Source organism: Meriones unguiculatus, chromosome 19, assembly GCF_030254825.1.
Source record: "Meriones unguiculatus strain TT.TT164.6M chromosome 19, Bangor_MerUng_6.1, whole genome shotgun sequence".
In the NCBI taxonomy this organism is placed as follows: domain Eukaryota; kingdom Metazoa; phylum Chordata; class Mammalia; order Rodentia; family Muridae; genus Meriones; species Meriones unguiculatus.
This window is the reverse complement of record NC_083366.1, coordinates 16,540,190-16,560,835: the sequence shown is the minus strand read 5'-3', so window position 1 is coordinate 16,560,835 and position 20,646 is coordinate 16,540,190. Positions and strand designations below refer to the sequence as shown.

Here is a 20,646-nt window from a genome sequence, read left to right as displayed (position 1 = left end):
AGCTCTGAGCTATCTCTCCAGCCCCATACCTTGTTTTCAACATGTCATTCTACATACTATCTCCAAGCTCTTCTCAGAAGACAGGAACCATTCTGTAGTCACAGTGGCGCACTAGGCCACAAGAAACCCTATGTGGAATTGAGGCCTGTCTGCCCAGATGTTCTGTAGCACTGGGCTCTCGTGACTTCTCTGAGATTCGAAAAAGAGCCGGACTGCCGCTGTCCTGGCTCAGGCATCTCACAGTTTCATTCTCCTCTAGGGGGCCTTGGCCAGCTCTTTTTCCCAACTTCCCATAATTGTCACCCTCTTCTTCTTTTCTTCTTCTTTTTCCCATAGGCTCTACTTGCCCTAAATCTGAATCCAGCTTCAGGTTGGAAGCCTTTTCTACCACAGACAACCTCCCTGGCACCAACCCTTGGCACTCCGCCTGGTGTTCTAGGCACACGTGACCTGGAGGGTGAGCCTCACTGCTTCCTGCTGCTGGATTTGCTCACACCACACTCCTAAGGGAAGGGAGATCATTTCAATAAAGCTCATGGGCCAGCTCTACCCTTTGTTTGGTCTAACAAGACAAGGCCAACATGTTACACTTGCTTTGTTCTCCCCTATCCCTAAAAGCCAAGCTTTAAAAACTCAGAAGTTAAGAACTGCAACCCTCTGAACTCTTGAATTCCACTGGATCCTGGGTTTCTTCACTGAAACAAAGAATAATCCAGCCTCCTGGAGAGAGCAAATGTTAAGGAAATGGAGGAACGAAGGGTGGAGGGGGAATCTTAAATGCTATTTCAAAATAGTGTCTTGTACATGCTGAGAACGAGGGCTTCGTTCATTTTAAACCCTTGTGTATTATTAACAGCTCTTTGTGATCAGTGGTGGTACATGCCTTTAATCCCAGCATTCAGGAGGCAGAGACAGGAGGATCTCTGTGAGTTCAAGGCCAACCTGGTCTACAGAACAAGTTCCAGGACAGCCAAGGCTGCATAGAGAGACCCTGTCTCAAAACAAACAGCCTCTGTGTGGCTTTTCCTAGAGACATTCACAGACATTCACAGAAATGATTGTACCCAATGCTAGCTTAGGAGAGCAGTAAGTGTACTGGAGTTACCTACAGAAGGAGGGGTGAGGAGCTCCTCTGCAGGAACATGGATGACCCAAAAGCAGCTTCATCTATTAAAACCCCACATCAGCACAGGTGAAAACTCACAGAGGCTGCATCCCTGGAGCTCCTGGAATGCCTTGCAGGTGGATCAGCTTATAGAACAGTCTAGTTTGTCTAACAACTGTTACTTCTAATAAAAACTTGGAGAGGGGCCTTATGGATCTTATATGTTTCAGGAGCTTCCTAACACTTGTGAATTTGTCTACTTTCTGAGACTTACTAGCTGTAATTTGTACACTGTTATCCTTTGCAAAAACCGCGTGGGAAAGGGTGCAGGCTCCTCCCTCTAGAGGCAACGCAATCCTGCGCTAAGATTGTTTATTCTGTGTCTCCCACAAACACCTACACTTGCAAGAATTACCAAAAAGCAAGGAGGCTAGTCTCCCTTTATTTAAAGCCTTCCACTGTGGGATGTGCCTCTCATTTCTCCACTAGGATCCTGAAAAGGAGTCCCGGCTTCCCCTGGGTGAACGTGGAAAGCCCAAGCTATAATTAAGGGCCTCCCGCGTCTGCGCGGGAAGAAGATGCAAAACATTAAAGTCGTGGTGGGCTAAATACTCCTTGTGATCCGGGATCACCCACGAGGCATGGGAGTGTTTCCTGTGGGAGGCGTGGGCGTAAGCAATGTGGAACATAGCCTTGCCACTCGTCACCCGGTGACACGCATTTCACAACATCCGGCACATTCCTGGTGTCACTGCACAAAGAAACGAGCTGTCCCGGTTCTCCCCTCCCTTAAACTCTGTCACAGCCTCACTAAACCAAACAAACCGCTGGAACTGGTCAGAGTTTCAAGTTAGTGGCCTACTCTATGGGCGGGACAGGAGCCCTGGGGTTCAGGGGCGTGGCTCCGGGGGCGGAATGCTCCAGGAGGCCACAGGGGGCGGGGTCTGGGGGGTGGGGCCCCGAGGGCGGGGCTCTGTGCGGTCAGGTCTGGAAAGGAAAGAAAACCTGAGGCCTAGGCCGCTTGCAGGTCGTTCCTGTTCCTTGGCTGCAATGGTGGTGGTCGCCGGCCTGCGGGCCTTTGGGGCGAAGGGGCCCAGCTGGCTCTGGCGCAGCCCGTGGGCCCCTCTCTCCGTCGGCTTCTGCAGCCCGGGGTCAGCAGCACCCGCGCGGCCGGAGTCGGAACCCAGGCCCACCAGCACGCGACAGCAGGACGGAATCAGGTCAGCCCGCGGGCAGTGCCAGGGCTCTCCCTCAAGTTGGGCGCCAGGACTCGGGATAAACAGGCCTCGCCGCCACTGAATCCTGAGTTATCCGTCACTGCTCGTCTTCTCGATTCATCTCGAAAAGATGACATCTTTAGTGGAGGGAGTCTTGCATACTAAGTTTACAGGTGTCCCTTCCCTCGGCATATGTGAGGGCTGTAAGTGAAAACCGCCTGCTGGCCCCTAACTGGGCGACCATGCTTAGCTACCCAGTCATTTCCGAATCTTTGCTGGCGTGGGCAGCATTTGCATCCCACCTGCTGTTGCCGTGGCCTCGCAGAAAACCTGTCACAAGAGAGATCGTTAGGCAGGCTCCTGGGTGAGCGCATGCTGAAAAGCAGGGTGGGGGTAGGTCAGGAAGTAAGGATAAAGGGCACACGCCCTGATCTCTGCCCTTCGGTGTCACAACCTAAAAGCCTTAAACATGAGTCAGTGCACAAGCTGGAACACAGAGTAATGGAGATCCTTTCCAGGCTTGACGCTGGCCTGGTCAGGACAAGGCTGAGAAAGGAGCTGTGTTTCCATGTTTAAGAGTCTCAGATGGAGCTGTTTAAACAGACCTTCTTAATCCTAGAAGGCCGTGTCTGACTTCATAATCCTCACCCAAACTTTGTGTGTTCCCCAGAGCCCGCCTCTGGCCTTCTGCTTTTCCCACATCTTCCCCTCACCCCTCCCTACAGCTGCTGCCGTTAAGGGACTAAGCACACAGCTCTGCAGACACCCGTCCTGAATGCCCGTCTTCTGTCTGTCCCCTAGCTCCCTACAGACAACTGTGGGTCCATGGATGCTCACCACGGGGGCTAGGCGTTTGGGGAGCTCAGTAACTAAAGTAATCCCGTTTCCTGTGGACAACTTGCCTGTCATCAGAGATAGAGACACTCTGAAAGAAAGCCAGGGCTCTGAAGAGGCGAGCCCACACTGGGGCAGCTCTGCTTCTGATCCTACGGTCATAGGCTGGGTGTTGTGGCACAGGCTCTAATCCCACCACCTAGAAGGCTGAAGCAGGAGGATCCTGCATTCAAAGCCTGCCAGGATTACATAGCAAGTTCAAGGCTAGCCTGGGCTACATAGGACGACCAAGCCCCTCTGCCCCTAAAATGAAGTCTGCTCCTATCTAATCAGAAATTCTGACAAAAGGTAGGTAGGAGACTGAGTCCTTTTGAATTAAACACGAATCAGGAATGAATCAGAGGAGGAGGTGATGAGGCCAGTTGGGTGTGAATCATAGGAATCGTGGATCAAGAGTCTCCCCCCCGAGTCGGGCATTCAAGCAGTGCCATGGTAAGCTCTAAGCAGATGGACTGGTGCGGCTCAGTCGTGTCAAGGGTCCCTGTTCAAAGCCGTGCCCAGCGCGATAGGGCCGCCATACCACGAGGGGCGGCTGTGGAATGAGAGCTGTGTCAGACACTCTGCATTCATCGTCCCTAAATCACACAAGGACTGCAAGGTGGACGCCCTGTGAAATGGCTATGCAGCAATGTGAAATAACTTTCAGGCTCCAGCGTGGGTGGCTGAGCGGGGACAGGAAAATACGCAAAGTGCACACCTTCATGGCAGTCCAGAAGAACATCATGGCAAGCACACAGATATGGGGCTCTAGAGAGAAGCTTGAACTAGGGAGGGTGACCAGGACGTGTCAGCACAGAGGGAGGAGTCGCCACCGGTGAGGTCGTCTGAGAAGTGTGCATGGACAGAGAGAGGGCAAAGATGGAAGGCTGAGTGTCTCCTGCCAGAACCTGGGAGCCCGTAAAGGAAGGCCAGAAAAGGCTAGAGAAGCATGGCCCCTCCCCAGAGAAGACTGTTTCCAAAAGGGGCGTGTGGTGCAGGCCGCCCGAGCATCTGGTCCTGGCACTCAGGGGGTGGCCGCTGAGAAGGGTGTCGGTGGCGTGGTGGGAAAAGAAGTCTGCGTGTGGGGTTGCGAGTGAGGGCTGTCTGACAGTGCGTCTGGAAGGATTAGTGAGACTCACACGAACAGCTACCACCAAAGAGCGAGCCCATTTGGGTTGGAATCTTTTTGTGCAGTTTTGCCTAAGGCCTTAGAACTTCATTTAAGCTGGGTTGGCGGCTTGTGCGAGCGTGTGTTTGGGCGTGTGCTCTCACATGCACATGTCCCTGGCATGTCTGTGTAGAAGCCAGAAGGCCGCTCCATGCTGTCCACCTCTCTTCTGAGATGGGTTTCCCACTGGCCTGGAGTCTGTCTCCACCTCCCCAGGATTAGGATTCGAAGTACATGTCACAATGCCCCACTTCAAAAAAAAAAAAAAAAAAAGATAACTCTAGAGATGGAACGCAGGTCCTCATGCTTGCAAAGCGAGGACTTGCCTGAGCCATGTCCCCAGCCTTGGGGTGACAGTGTTTCCCGCGTGCACACTCATTCTACTGCAAGGTTACAGGTAATGGCAGTAAAACTGAAACAGAATCCCAAAAGGAGTGATTATTCTTATTGTGCTGAGATAAATTTAGTCCTCAAAGTTGTTAAAAAAAAAAAAAAAAAAACTCTCCTAAATGTTGTTTATGGAGGATCCAATTGACCATGTACCAATAAAATACCGTATTCAGAAGAGAATAAAGAAGGCTTAGAGACTGTGGGACTGGGGAAAATACTGATAGGAAATACAAAGCCTGTAGCGAGAATCTGTCTTGGTTCTTAGGACAGCAAAACTAAGACATTTCTATGTAAGGCTGTAGGAGGACAGCACAAGTTGTTTTATTCTGAGTACGGGCGAGTTTAAAATAGCGAAGGGGCCCTTTGGGTGCCGGCTCTCTGCGACATGCTGCATCTGTTGTATGGGTTTGTTCGTCTGCTCTTTGTAGGTCCTCTGTTCGCAGATGGCTCAAATTATCCTGCAGACTTACAGCCCTCACAAAAGCTGCAATAGGCACTTGCTGGCAGCCGCTCCCCCCTCCCCCAACTGCCTTTTCTTTAGCATGGTGAGAGGAGCTGCCGAGGGGCCACTTTTTCATGCTTGGCTCCTTTCCTAACCTCATTCTAAAGGACACAGCCTGGAAAAAAGCTGCAGGTAGGGCCTGCTTGTCAGAGTCACCTAGCCCTGCCACTGTAACCCAAAACTCACATCTCCTACAGGCAGAGATGATTTGGGGACTGTGGAGGTGGCAGGAGAGAGAAAGAAAGAAAGAAAGAACGAAAGAACAAAAGAAAGAAAGGAGAGAAAGAGAAAGAAAAGCTCAAAAACAAATCAAGGGCCTAGGGAGGCTAGCCTACCTTTCTAGTCATCTTTTTTTTTCTTTTTTTCTTTTCTGTTTTTTTTTTTTTTTTCTTGTTTTGACTCAGCTATCACTCCAGAGCACTGACAGACCCTTTAAATTGGCACCAAGCCCTGGCAGTTCTCTATTCTTGGGTTTCAAAATTGCTCCTAAATTAGAAAGGAATTGCAGGGGTCCACGCTTGTTTTGACTGGCGAATGACCCAGGGACTATCAAATGCTTTCCGCAGGAACATTGTCTTAAGCAATCCCAAGAAGAGGAATGCACTGTCACTGGCCATGCTGAAATCTCTCCGAAGTGACATCCTTCACGAAGCTGAAAGCAAAGACCTGAGAGTCATTATAATCTCAGGTATTTGTCCGACACCTGTCGTTAGTGGTCCATGGTGGCCACATAAGTTTTCTCAAAGTGTGTTTGTGAGCCAGGACTCACTCCTCATTTAACTGGAGAACAGTTCTGACCTCCTTTGAAGAGCATTGAAAACTTCTGTGAGGCTCTGGGCTCAGCCCTTGTTAGCTGTGGGGATTGCAGCAAAGACCTTTGCTCAGGAAGCTCATGACTTCTTCTTGTCATCAAAATCAGACGGTCTTGGAGCTGAGGAGAAGGCTCAGTTGGTAGAGCCAGTAGCCTCACAAGTACCATGCCCACATAAAAAGCTGGGTGTAGTATTGCAAGTCTATAACCCCAGACATGGGGGGATTCAAGGCAAAGATAGGTGACCCCCCTGGAGCTCGCTAGCAAAGTAGGCTAGACTACTTGGTGAAGTTCCAGGCCAATGAGAGACCCTGTGTCAGGGAAAAAACGGGAGCACCTGAGCAGTAACACTTGAGATTGTGCCCTAACCCCAACATGCACATTTGTACCTCACCACACACATGCACACAAGATCAAAGAATCAGGGATGGGACACAGCTCAGTGGTAGAGCACTTGGTAGCACGCAATCCTCAGAAACACACACACACACACACAGAATTTTAAATAGAAACTCAGTTTCTTCATGGTCCTTATAAGATGGCTTTAATCACTGTGCCCATCCGTAAATCACTGGCAGCTAGCAAGCAGGCTGTGGAACAGCCAATTGGTTTGTCACTTCTGTTTGGTAAATCTTGCTCATATCTAAATCTGCACTCTCATCTTTAATAGTGCCAAAAGTGTGCCCTTTTGTCCATTTCTCCCCTTTATTTTTCCAGTATTTTTTTAAAAAGTTTTGACGGCATGCATGTCTGTGGTGACTTGCATGCCTGGTGCCTGCAGAGGCCAGAGGAGCTTATCTTCTGGCATTACAGACAGTTGTGAGCTGCCTTGTGGGTGCTGGAATACAAACCCATGTCCTGTGGAAGGGCAGCCAGTGATCTTAACCACTAAGCCATCTCTCTAGACCCTCTGCGGGAAATTTTTATTGAAGTATTTTGGAGCTGAAGAGGTAGCCAGTGGTTCAGAAGCAGTTGCTGCTCTTGAAGAGCACCTGAGCTGGGTCCCAGCACACATGGTGGGCGGCTCACAACCACCCTCCATAACTCCAGCTCCAGAAGATTCAAGGCCTCTAGTCCCCAAAGCCACCTGCACTCACGTGTGCCTACTCACACAGAGGGACGTACACAAGACAGGGTTTCTCTGTGTAGCCCTGGCTGTCCTGGAACTCACTCTGTAGACCAGGCTGGCTTCAAACTCACAGAGATCCCCCTGCCTCTGCCTCCCAAGTGCTGAGACAGAAGGCGTGTCGCCATCACCACTCAGCAGAAGTAAATTCTTAAAAAGATAAAACTGTCACTTCATACATACCGCAATGGCATTAATAAAAGTCACCCCAGCATCTTCATGCACCCTAGAAAAATACAGCAGGCATTGTTTGCTGATGCCTTGTTTATGCCTCAGTGTCTCCTGAAACAGTCAGGGCTCCCTTTTTAACGATAGCCAAACAGAAGTTTTCAACTGTTTTATATGGTGAAGGGCTAAGAAGTTGGAATTGGGAGCCTGCAGCAGACATACGAGGGTAAGCTGGACAAGAAAAGGCTGCTAACATCTTACCAACACCACTTTCTCACTTGTAAAAGCAAGATAACATTGCCTGTCACAAGGGAAATGGGAGGAAATATTCTCAGCTTATCAGGGGAGTGACACTTGGTTGTTAAGGATAATGACGGGAGCCACATCCTCGGCTCCTTTCTGTAAAATCAAGAGCTGGATCCAAGTGGCACCCACGTTTCTGTTCACACTCTGACCTCACTGGATGATAGGGGCACTGTTTCAGGCATGGCGGATTTCAAAGGACCAGCACAAGTCGATATACTTAGGCCAGACTGAGTGCAAAAATAAAATCATCAGACCAGACAGAGCTTCATAAAAAGCACTGATCCCACAGCCTTCTCGAGTCACTGCGTTTTGCCATTTTTCTGCCTCTGATTGTTAACTTTTTTTTTTCTTTTCTCAACTGGAAACACTCGCAGCTGAGGGCCCTGTGTTTTCATCTGGGCATGATTTGAAGGAGCTGACAGGTGCACGAGGCCGTGATTATCACACCGAAGTATTTCAGACCTGTTCTGAGGTAAGCCAGGGAGACAGCCAGCATCATAAGCATGAAAACCACTGCTGTTTGAGGTGGCCTTCTAGCTTCAGAGAAGAGTCTATCCATGGGGCCTGCTCGGTAGAGAAGTGGGTTTCAGTTATGGGAAGCTCTGTGGTTAGCTGTGAGTCCTTCATACAAGCAATTATTTGGTTTAGACCTGGAAGGAGTGACCATACGGGCCAGGGAGATGGCTCAGTGGTGAGGGTGCTTGCTGTGCAATCATGAGGACCTGCGTTTGGATTCCCAGCATGCACCTGTCGGGGATGTAGATGCAGAAGGCTCATTGAGGCTTGCCGGCTGCCAGACTAACCAAAAACCAGTGAGTTCTCTGGATTCAGTGAGAGGCTGTGGCTGAAGGGAGTGGGACAGAATGGTAGAGCGAGATAACAGACATCCTTCTCTGGATATGTACACACACACATACAAAACACACACACACACACACACACAGAGAGAGAGAGAGAGAAAAGCCAAAAGGTAACTATGATTTGCTACTCACTGTATGTGCCAACAGAATAAAATAATGTACCCAGAAGTGCCATCCACAGGATTGTTGGGGTGCGTTGGTACACTGGTTTTGAAAAAGAGATAAAAGTTGGGCATGTGTTTAAGGAGGAAGAACCTAAGATTATAATGACATATATTTTTTTAATATTTAAACTAAGCCTGGAACATAGCTCAGTCCATGAGGTACTTACCAGGCAAGTATGGGGAGTCCTGAGTAGGCAAACAGCATCCATGCATTTATGAAAACGTTATTACATCCAAAGGAGAAAAGTAACCTCTTCAACTTTATTTCCTAGTCAGAGGCTGACATCGAGTGTCTTTCTCAGCTGCTTAGTTTTTGATATTGGTCTCTCGTTGAACCTAAAGCTCGGAATCAGGCGAGACTGGCTGTCCATTGTAGCCTCAGAATCCTCCAGTCTCCGCCTCCTCAGCACTGGGATTACAGGTGCACTTAGGAGCCAAACTCAGGTCCTCACGGTTGCACAGTGAGCACTTCACTGACTGAGCCAACTCTGCAGCCGCTCAGCCACATGCCAGAGCACAGATTGTCTCCTCTGCCATTCCACAACCCAGCAAGCACATACAATTACCACTTTCTCATGGGAAGACGAAAATGAAAGAGTGATTCGTTTTCAGTTTTAGGGACAAGTAGGAACAAACTAGAGTTAGGACTTAGGGTGTTGTTTGTTTTAGAAACAGGGTCTCAAGTAGCTCAGGCTAGCCTCAAAGTTGTTATATTGGCAAGCCTAGTGTTCAACCCCTGATCCTCCTGCCTCCACCAGCCAGGCACTAGGATTATAAGTGTGCCCCACTTGCCTGACAAAACAAACAAAAGATTTAGACCTTTTGTTTCATAGTTAGCAGTGCTTTCATGGTACTTTACTCTTTGGTTTGCCAATGTTTGATGCCTTCAAAACCATTTGCCCATTGGGGATGGAGCTCACTGGTAAAGCATCTGCCTATCATGCAGAAGGTCCTGAGTTCAGTGCACAATAGTGGGGGAAAAATCATTTTCTACCAATTCCCAGTATATTTGGCTAAAATAGAAAATATCTAAAGGAACCTGTATACTGCTTGTTCTTAGCACTCTGCTGTGAAATCCGAATGAACAGAGACCTGAGCAGGTTTAGCAGAGGGCTACATGGGAGTCTGGGCTTCTTCAGAATGTGAAGGCCAGCTTTCGTGGAAGCTTCTACCCATTCATGCCTCTGGCTCATCAGAAAAGATGCAGTGGGTAAATAGGACTTAGTCCTCAAAACCAAACAAGAATGCAAGGCTACTGGCTTTTTTTTTTTTTTTTTGACAATTTCTTTATGTGTGTGTGTGTGTGTGTGTCTGTGTGTCTGTGTGTCTGTGTGTAGGGCATGTGCACACGACTACAGGCGCCCACAGAAGCCAGTCACTGAATCCCCTGGAAGTCGAGTTACAAGCAGGGTGAGCCATCCAGTTGTGAGCTGGGAACGAAACTCTACAAGAGCAACACAAGCTTTTAACCACTGAGCCATTGCCCTCACCCTGAGTGCTGTTCTTTAACACTAATTCTATGAAATTCTAATCACCTCGGGCAAACGTGAACACCAGGGACTTGTGTAAAATTTCAGTTTCCTGGTGCGGTCGGAGAGCAGACTAGAACAGAGTGAGCTAAATGCTTCCCTGTTGGGTTCAGGCACGGGACAGCTGGCTTCTAAAAGGCAGAGAGAAATCTCTGCATTGGCTTGCCCTCCGCAAGCTAGAGCACATTTGTTGCAGACCTCCTGACAGCCAATTATTCACAAGTCAGGAGGAGGACAAACTGAATGGGAGTGTGAAGAACTAGTTATGGAAAGAGCCTGAGTGACAAGCTCTGTGGTAGCCTAGAGGCTCACTGCTTTCTCTCCTTCCAAGCCAGTGACAGCTGGAGAGTCTTACCTCGCAGAGAGCCTTCCTTTCTTCCTTCTCCTCACCAATGACATGAGAGTACATTGCTTCAGAATAAAATAATGTGGGGAGAAAAGAATGCTGAACCCTCAGCTATGCTGTCGTATGAGGCCAGAATTCAGTGGATGCCACCTTTTGGAGAAGTCAGGGCTCAAAACAGTCCTAATTCAGGAAGACTGGAATGGCGGTGCCAGCGCTTGACTTCCAGGGTTTGATTAAACTGGCTTGTTTGTTTGTTTGTTTTTGTTTTTATCTTGTTGTTTGCTTGTTTGTTTGGTTGGTTGGTTTGCTTTTGTTTCTTGAGGTAGAATTTCTCCATGCAGCCCTGGCTGTCCTGGAATTCACTCTGTAGACCAGGCTGGCCTCAAACTCACAGAGATCCACCTGCCTCTGCCTCCTCAGCGCCAGGATCAAAGGTGTGCGCCATCACTGCCTGACTGGCTTGTTTTTCATCTGAGTTCTCTTTGCCTTTTTCTAAACTGCCTTCTGACTTGATTTAAGATATTTTAATCGATGAAAGTAAGTATGCATTATGAAATATTTTTTAAATTAAAAAAACAAAAGTCAGATACTCTTATCATAGTAAAAGCACACAAACCCAGAGAAGTGTTGTTATTAAAAACAAAATTCCAAGTGTTGGATTTTACCAATAAAGACTCAGGAGCCAGATGCTGGGGTGAAAGCCTGCTAGCTCAGCTGGCCTTCCTACTCAGCTCAAGTCCCAGACGGAAAAAGCCCTTTCTTCTCCAGGATGTCTTAAATACCTTTCAACTCAATGTCCCTCCTTTTCTTTCCTCCCTGTCAGCTGGTTACTTGCTACGCCTCTTGACCTCTTAACTTGATTTAATCCTGTTTTCAGAAAGCTCTTGAATAAAAGGTGTGTGCCAGGGCTGAGCCTCAGCACAACAAACAGACAGCTCTAAGATCAAAGACTGAGCCAAACCACCATTAGAAACAGGTTTTTACAGTTCATAACCTCGGGGTTCACAATGGGATCAAATATCCTGAAACATGGAGGGTACTATTTTGTTATATTCACTGTTAGTGATTTCCCCTAATTTAACATATTTTCCCTAATTAAACATAATTGTTTACATTATCTTCTGCAGGTATGTTATAGCTGTGTCTATTACATGACTATAGCGCTGATTGCTTACTAAGCCCGGCAGTGTTCTAAGCCCAGGTTTGCTAACTCACCCAACTGTCACGTGTTAGCTTGGTGCTGACATTATCCCCATCTCAGTGTTGTGACAACTGAAGGGTCACATGGCTTCTTCACAGTCATTAGGCAACGAGGAGATGATAGACTGGGCATCAGCTCCTGGCAGGCTTGCTCCAGATCACTATATAAGCTCTAAATCACCCAGATGTTTTATTTTCCTCCTTAGAAAGCTTCACTTCACGGAGAATGCTATACTTCAGTGGATTTGTCAGCTTCATATTGCCATAAAGAAACAGTGAAGCAATGAGTTTATATTTCAAAAGATAGGCTTTGACATTCAAATTTAAGATTTGGGGCCGGGCGTGGTGGTAGCGTACACCTTTAATCTTAGCACTCAGGAGGCAGAGGCAGGTGCATCTCTGTGAGTTCAAGGTCAGCCTGCTCTACATAGTGAGTTCCAGGACAGCCAGGTTATGTAGTGAGACCCTGTCTCAAAAACAAACAAGCAAACAAGCAAAAAATAAAGAAAACAAACAAACAAACAAACAAAAAGATCTGGTAGCTCTATTGTTCTGAGCTTGTTGAAGATACCAGATGACAGTGGCAGGGCTTGCGTGTCAGTGAGAACTGTCCATGTTACAAACCAGGAAGCAGAGAGAAAGGGTGCGATCAAGAGCACACAAGTCCTTTAAAGTTTTTAAATATTTTTAGTTTATGTGTACGAGTGTTCTGTTCTCATGCATGTACGTGAACCATATGTGTGCAGTGTCTGAGGAGGCCAGAAGAGGGCATCAGTACTTGTGGAACTGGAGTTACAAATGGTTGTGAACCACCACACGGGTGCTGGGAACTGAACCTGGGTCCTCTGCAAGAGCAGCAGGTGCTCCTAACCACCGACCTATCTCTCCAGCCCCACCCCAATTTCTTTTGAGGGAATGTGCCAGTGACCTAAGGACCTCCCCAAAGTCCCAATTCTCACCGGTTCAGTCACCTCCTGATGACACCACCCTGAGGTAAATCGTTAATATGTGGACTTTCAGAGAGCATTTGCCAAGCCATAGTAACCATTTACTTTTAGAAATTGTTTAAATTTATTATTCTTCCTCTCTCCATCTCTGTGTGTGGGTGCACAGTATGTGTGGGCACTCATCCATGACACACGCACGGAAGTCAAAAGACAATTTTGTGAAATCATATCTCTCCTTCCACCTTTATATGGTTTCTGGATATTGAACTCAAGTCACCAAGTATGTGTGTGTGTGTGTATGTGGGGAGGGGTGCATGTACATGTTAATGTTTGCAGAAGCCAGAGGACAGCCTAGATGCCATCCTCAGGCCACCAGGGTTTCTCACTGGCCTGGAACTCCTCAGTTAGCCTAGACCATCAGGCCAGTGACCCCAGGGATCCTCCTGTCTCCACCTCCCTAGAGCCCCCATGCCAGGCTGTGTGTGCGTTTGTGTGTGTGTGCGCGCTCACGTGTGTGTATGTGTGTGTTACTGGGGCCTGAACCGAGGAGCTCACGCATGTGAGGCAAGCCCTCACCTAGTGACCTTCCTCCCACCTAGCTATCACATGCTCTAGGACGGCCATCACACATACAGTTTGTACTTGACCAAAAACATCCTTATGTAGTGCCTGGCTGTGTAAGTGCTTATTTTGGGGGTGGGGAAGGTAACACATGAATATAAAAGACAAGTTTCTCAGGCGAAACTCTTCAAATCTGTGAAGGTCGTTTATTTTTATTTTTATTTTTTTCAAATGTTGCCTTGGGGAAAAGCCCAGATGTGGCCCTGTCTCCCCTCCCAACTTGCCAAGGTTCAAAGAGCAATAATTTAGAAATCGAGGTTGCCATGGCAACACAATCTGTTTAGAGTGTCATGAAAAAATAAGCTTCTGATCTAAGTTAGTGCTCTGGCCCTTTGTGGTGCTAGGGGTCACGGGAACACGCCTTTGTCTCTCCTCTCCCTGTGCCAAGGGCTCTGTTTCAGGAATTTCGCTTAGTTTTATGACAGCAGGGTGCCTCCCCTCCCCGAGTGAATGGAATTGAGAGAGTGTGCTATGCAGCATAGTAATTTAAGAAGTAATTACTAAGGAAATTGCCTTCAAGTCCCCTTCCCACCTTAATTTTCCAAGGAAGCACCAGATGCCAATTTCAGACTTTTAACACAAGGGCTGTCCAGAGCTATTGAGAACTGACAATTTATGTAGGGGTTTGCTTGCTGCCCGGGAACAAAACCCCACAGGGGGGTGCCGGGGAGGCAGAAAGAGTGGGCTCAGACCCCACAGCTACCCAGCGGGCTCTCTCCTTGAGGACATGGCCTCAGGCTTGGCTGCTACCCACTTCCCATCATGCTCTTGCCTTAGGTCAATGTCTCCCCGCCCACCCAGCCTCGCTCTTTCCTCAAGGGAACCTGCTAAGACCCAGACTGTCCAGTCTGCTTCGTCCTGGAGATGGAATGCGAGCTGATGGGTTTACGCTTTCTGCCTACACTCTGGTGAACTGACGCGGGAGAACCATGCCCTGGCAAGGCAGTCGTGTAACCTGCCTGGAACTGAAGTGGGTGTGTTTGTCCCGCAGGTCATGATGCTGATCCGGAACCACCCCGTCCCCATCGTTGCCATGGTCAATGGCTTGGCCACAGCGGCCGGCTGCCAGCTTGTTGCCAGCTGCGACATTGCCGTGGCAAGTGACAAGTCCTCTTTTGCCACCCCTGGGGTCAATGTTGGACTTTTCTGCTCCACCCCCGCCGTTGCCCTGGGGAGAGCGGTGCCCAGAAAGGTAACGGAACTGCTCACGGGTTTCCAGAATTAGCTTGGGAAAAGTACCTTTGGGAAGGCAGGAAGATGGTTGACACCCAAGCAGCAAGAGCTGAGCTCGGTCCAGAGTCCACACAAGAAAGCCAGGTGCGGTGAGGCACACTTGTAATTTCCATGCTGGGAATTCAGACACCACGGAGGAATCCTGGGGCTTGCTGGCCAGCCAGCCTAGACACTCAGGGAACTCCAGGCCAGTGAGAGACCTGTCCCCTCCACACAAACAAGGTAGGCGGTGCCTGAGACACCACACCAGATTAGCCTCTGGCTTTTATACAGACACACACATACACACACACAGAGAGAGACCACAGTATCTTCTATCTTTTATACTGGATGATCTGCCCAAAGGCCACAACTGTTCCTTCTGTGCTGGGCAGACAAGAGCCCACTGCCTGTGCCTCTGTAGCATCAAACACCAACCTGTGTGTGTGTGTTAACCTGTGAACTTGCCACATTCCCATCCCACAAGTCCCTCAGTATGACTTGGGTTTTCCATCCTCTGGAGAGCATAGACTTTGTCTAATCTTACTTGAGATGCAGTTGCAGCGGTTTTGTTACGTCACACTAAACAGCTGCCCGTGGGACACAGTAAACAGCGTGCTGACTTGGTGCCAGTGTCTCGGGGCTGAGACTGAGTTTCTGGCTAATGACTTCCTGATCATCCCTCTCAGTCCAGAAAGGATTTGAAGTCGGTGGTTTCCGGTGCTGGGTTTACAGTGCTTCGACCAGCACTGCCGTGTCCGGACTCTGAGTCGACACGAGAAGCCGCTGGATGCCCGGCCGGAGCTGTCTCGTCATGACTGATGGCAGCCAGGTCCATTCCCCTCGAAGAGCTTTCTTCCTTCCGCGGCCTCACGGAATAGCATCTAGGGAGCATCCCTGACGTGGGAGACCCCAGTGTCTGCTCCAGGAGAGAGGCGTCCCCTTCTCCGTGGGAGGCGTGGAAAGGGAGGGGCAGATCAGATCGTGTATGTGGCAAGCACAGAAGTGAGCTGCTCCCTAGAATAGATTATCTGTTTTTAAAACACTACAAAAATTAGCAGAGGCTCACGCGCCTGAGACACTAGAGAAGTCAGACCCGAAGGGAACCTAGCAGCAGAGCCACGAAGTCGCAGGGGGGATTTCTTCCTCCCTCGGTAGTTTTTGCACAGATGTGCGCTCCAGGAAGGAGTCTGTGGTTAACTCCAGACCTGTGCTGACCAGAGGCTGGAAGTGAGCTACACGCCACAAGAGCGGATGGTTTGCTCAAGCATCTTCCATTTTTTCATTGTCTTAGGTAGATACTTGCCTTAAGTCCATCCGTATTTAGTATTTCTTACATTATTGCTTTGTGCCCCGACATTAAATCCAAATGCATTACAAATCCCTTGTGATTTGCAACTGCAGAGAGAACCATGAAGCCTTTCACAGCAAGCAGTTTCTTTCCTGGTTTATCCTCTTCTAACAGGTGACTTGCTGGAAGTCTGTAGAGGCATTTAAGTAAGTGGGTAAAAAGAGCGAGCCTTCTAACCCACAGCTCATCAGAATTCCTAGAAACTTCATACTGCATCATGCTTATCAAACTTTACATTTGTTTTTGAAAAGAAAGGGGAGAGATGTGACCAGAATATCCTGTAAGTTCCATGGACGCCTAGTTCTCGGAACCACACTGCGTGATCAACAGTGTGGCAGGTGAGGGGCCAAGGGCATTGTGAGAACCAGGATTGCTTTTTCCCTCCCAAGGATATTTTTGTCACAGAGCAGGCCTTCTTGAAAGATGAGCCACACAATCCGTCCTGGGGCTGGGGAGAAGGCTCAGCCAGCAAAATGCCAGCCACAGAGGCATAAGGACCTGAGACCCATCCCCAGAACCCACCTGTCAAAGCCAGACCTAGTGGTGTGTACTTGTGACCCTAGAGCTGGGGAGGCCAAAACAGAAGGATCCCCGAGGCTCAGGGACCAGCCAGTGTAAGCAACCAGCAGCTTCTATCCACGGAGAGATCCTGTCTCAGAAAACAAGGCAGAAAGCTCCTGACAAACAGCACCCAAGATTGACTTCTGACCTCTAAACACACACACACATGCACACACTCAAAAGTGTGTGCACGCATGTCCACGTATGTGCTGGTGATAGGTGACTGTCACCATGGGTCCAGCTGTTCGTCACAGAGAAGCAAGCAGGTGTTTTTGCAAACTGGAAGTCTGGCCTTTCCACGCAGATTAGGATAGCATGTGTTGGACTCTAGTTCCCTCTGCTGGACACTCTAGGAAACTGCTCCGCCGTGCCTGGAAGACAAGATTGCAGTTTGTCTACTGGGCAAAAGGCATAGGACTGTGCCAGGACATGAATCCTTCACCTTATTGTTAAAGTCTTTCTTTTCTTGAAGTGAATTCAATTATGCATCCTTATTGAACCATGGAAATTCCCTGCCTGCTTCAAATGTTCCCGTCCCCAGCCAGGGCTGGCTCCACACAACTCAGAGCCAGCATCTCAGGTAGCGTCTGTCCCTTTCCCAACACCTGCGCCTTCTCAGCAGTAGGAAGCCTTGTTTCCACTTGACTGTGTGCTTGCACACCCCGCTAGGCTAACTCGGGCTAACTTAGAAGCTGGAGGTTTAGATCCTCACTCAGGCCAGAGCTCCCCTGCCTCCTACGACCCCGGGTAAGACATGACACATGCTATTTAGCAGTGATTTGTTCCTAGCCATCAAGGTGACAGCTGTTGGAGGTGGGGCCTTGGGGATGTGCTTATTGGGTCAAGGGTAGCGCCCTTATGACGGGATTAGCGCCTGTAGGACAGGCGTGCCAGGTGGCTGGCTTAACCCCTTTCTCCGGACATGAGGACACAGTGATAGTTCAGTCTTTGAACCGGGAGCAGGTTTCTCTGCCGAAGCCTTGAACTTGGACTCTCCAACCTCCAGATCGTGCTCCGCTCCTGCTTCTTCTCAGCCACGAAGTGTGTGGCATTTTGTTCTTGCAGCCTGGATAGACCAAAGTCATGGAGCTCACCAAAAAGATAAGCAGAGAGCCCCGGAATGCTGTGGCACACAGGCCTCACAGATGTGTGAGACACACACACACACACACACACACACACACACACACACTTCTCCGGCGCTGTGAAACCCAGAAGCCAGGATCAGAGTCACGGACACCTCCAGTCAGAGCGCGGCTGCTACCATTGGCTGCTCCACTTACTGCTCTGTAATACCACAGAGCGTGGAGAATACGGCACCCATTCCTGTGTGCAGACCACACAGCAGGCCCTGAAGGGCTGCTTTCTTTGACCCTCACAGTTCCAAATGCTCAGGTGTGTCTGACTCCAAAACTCTTTCTATAAGATCATCTGGCGTCCAGGTTAAGCCACGCCCCAGATTCTTCTTATTTTTAACGCAGAAGCCCCTGGAATAAAGAACTGCTGACGTAGCAGCTTCTTCGGGTGACGGAGAGGTGCCACCCTGACTGGCAGTGAGGTAATTAGGGAAGGGGGGGCTGTCCTCCTTCTCGTCTGAAGCGCTTGTGAACACACAGCGTGGAAGCTTGGGTGCTAAGCTAAGGTTGTGCTAATTAGCTAGGAAAACACCCTGCCTTTCCCTAGTGACTGTCACCCACCACCCTCTTGAACAAAAGGTATGTACACCAACATGCTGAAAAAGCATCCAGCTCCATTAGGCAGGAAGGAAACCCAGGCCTTGGGAGGACCATGACCTTGGCAGAATGACTAAGGAACCAAAGGCAGAGCTTGAAGGCCATGTCCTGTGGCCTTTGACCTTGGTCTGGGCGAGCCTTCCTTGAGTGTGCAGGGTTGGTCCCGTTAATACTCTCTTGGTCTTCTGGGCTGAAGGGAGAGAATCCAGGATTGTAGACACAGGTGCATACTGAGGACTGTATCCTCTGCCGCTTGATAGTTTATCCTCAAACTCGTGAAGAGCACACACCAGGGTGCCCTGACCTCCTTCAGCCTCATGTCCTGGTTCCTAAGAGGGCCCCTGAGTCCTCTTCTCTGTGTCCATCCCGGTGCACCTAGCAGCCGGTGGTCCCTTGCCTTCTGCCTGCTTCTTTCCCTGTTGTCACTTCTTTGCCTTAACAGCTGAGACTCTTGGGACACGTGCAGGGTCACCATGGTCTCTGTTACGCTGTCCTTCATGTGAGGTAGGGAATTCAAAGATCAGAACCTGACTGCAGCCCGGAACTAGATTCCAAAGGCCAGACATGGAAGTCTCCCCTCACCACAATGTGGTGAAAGATTCCAAGACTGAACAGCCAAGAGACAGCCAGATGGAAACTGTGGCAGCTTTCAACCTAGATTTGCAGCAGCCAAGCCATGCTTTATACTCTGCTTGCCTTTCTAGGCTCTCCTTCATTCGTTCCTTCATTCATTCATAAATATGGAAGGTTTTTTGCACAATGCAAGGCAATCTTCTAGCGCAGGGGATAATGAATGGAACACACATGTCCCCAGAACAGAAGGCGCTCTGTGGGGTTCTGCTGGGGAAATGGCCCCCATGGGCATGTGCTCTTGTGGAAATTACAGTTGCAGTAGCAAGTTTCAGCAGCAGCCACAGCGATTCCCAGCAGATAGGCCTCCTTTCTGTGTGTGGCCTTTAAAGGGCTGGATGGAATCTCCTGAACTGCCAGGCCCTAGATCAAATCCATGGAGCCAGGCCCTGGGGGGGGGGGGGACTCCACTCGTTCCAGGCTACTTGTCTTTTCATGACTCTTGGAACAATCTGTTCTTCTTTCTGGTAGGGAGTTAGGGGTAGTGACAACATCAAGGGTGATAGATGCCCTGTCATTTGTGGAAGCAGATACCTGGGCTGAGGCCGTAGGTACATCAGAGAGGGACTCTCCCAGTACTAGGAAACAGAGGTGGGGGCTGAGGACGCCGTGGATATGAAGCTTTACCGACCCCACCCACCCTCTCCCCAGGTGGCCCTGGAGATGCTGTTTACTGGGGAGCCCATTTCTGCTCAGGAGGCCTTGCGCCACGGCCTCATCAGCAAAGTGGTGCCAGAGGAGCAGCTGCAGGAAGAAACCATGCGAATAGCGAAGAAGATCGCCTCCTTGAGCCGCTCCGTGGTCACGCTGGGCAAGGCTACCTTTTACAAACAGCTGCCGCAAGACCTTAGAACAGCATACTACCTCGCCTCCCAGGCCATGGTGGACAACCTGGGCCTGCAGGATGGGCAGGAAGGAATCGAGGCCTTCATCCAGAAGAGAAAGCCCATCTGGACACACTGAGCCAGCACGAGGAGTTCCAAGCGAATGGCTAGCTAGGAAGTCCCCCAGCCCTCGGTTTTTCCACCCCATCGTACCGCTGCCTCTCTGTTCTAAGAGAACAGAGATATTGATTTCCCAGTGTATGATCTATATTGCAATCCACGATTCTGTAAGGAATGGATTCAGGGGAGTGATGAAGCGCTGGGTCAGTGGCCAGGTTAATGTGCACTGGGGCCATGACAGAAAGCTGGGGTTCCGAAGGGTCTGCAGCACCTGAAGTGAGGGGCTGCGCATACACAGGTGACAGTTCAGAGAGGCGTGAAGGAAAGCTACCAACCCCGCCCTTCTGGAGTCTCCAAAAGGCAGAGTTCGTTCTGGTTGCTCGTGACAAGTTGGACATTTCAAGTCTCCATGAGATCATCTCCACACTGAAAAATCTTCTTGATTCTACCAGGAAATAGTCGTGCTGGTGGCTTTGAAACAATCTTATGTGATTTGAATAAATTAAATATTTATAGAGCTGGGTCGTTTCTTTTCTAACCCACCACGAGCTAAGAAAAGAAAAGGGTAAACATTCTCTCGGTATGTCCATCCTGACGGGCAGATGGCAAGGGCCACTTCTCTTCCAATGAGTGCCCTGGCCCTCCAGTTACTACTAAACCGGAGGGTAAAAGCAGACCAGAACAGTGAGAGGACCCAGACGGGCCCACCCACTGAGGGTGACTTCCTCAGAACACATTTCTAGAGAAAAACCCAGAGCGACACGAGTCACTCCATTCCCCAGTTGGACTAATGCTCCCCTAGTCATGTTTTTGTTTTGTTCTGTTTTGTTTTGTTTTGTTTTTGGATTTGGTCCTATACAGCCCAAGAAGTGTTCAAAATTT

General features: G+C 49.4%; 1 protein-coding gene across 1 annotated transcript; it reads left to right on the top strand.

The window, feature by feature from the left end:
- Nucleotides 1-2,075: 2,075 nt before the first annotated feature.
- Nucleotides 2,076-20,281, top strand: Echdc3 (enoyl-CoA hydratase domain containing 3). Its single transcript, XM_021657968.2, has 5 exons — nt 2,076-2,325; nt 5,822-5,943; nt 8,041-8,138; nt 14,325-14,525; nt 19,472-20,281. The coding sequence occupies exons 1-5, from the start codon at nt 2,156-2,158 to the stop codon at nt 19,781-19,783; spliced, it is 903 nt and encodes a 300-aa protein (XP_021513643.1). The 5' UTR covers nt 2,076-2,155; the 3' UTR covers nt 19,784-20,281.
- The last annotated feature ends 365 nt before the right edge of the window (nt 20,282-20,646 follow it).

Excerpts from the sequence above, each read along its gene's own strand:
- Echdc3 (XM_021657968.2), top strand. The coding sequence starts at position 2,156 with ATGGTGGTGGTCGCCGGCCTGCGGGCCTTTGGGGCGAAGGGGCCCAGC. Across the intron at positions 2,326-5,821 it reads CGACAGCAGGACGGAATCAG|GAACATTGTCTTAAGCAATC; the intron begins GTCAGCCCGCGG and ends TGCTTTCCGCAG. Across the intron at positions 5,944-8,040 it reads GAGAGTCATTATAATCTCAG|CTGAGGGCCCTGTGTTTTCA; the intron begins GTATTTGTCCGA and ends AAACACTCGCAG.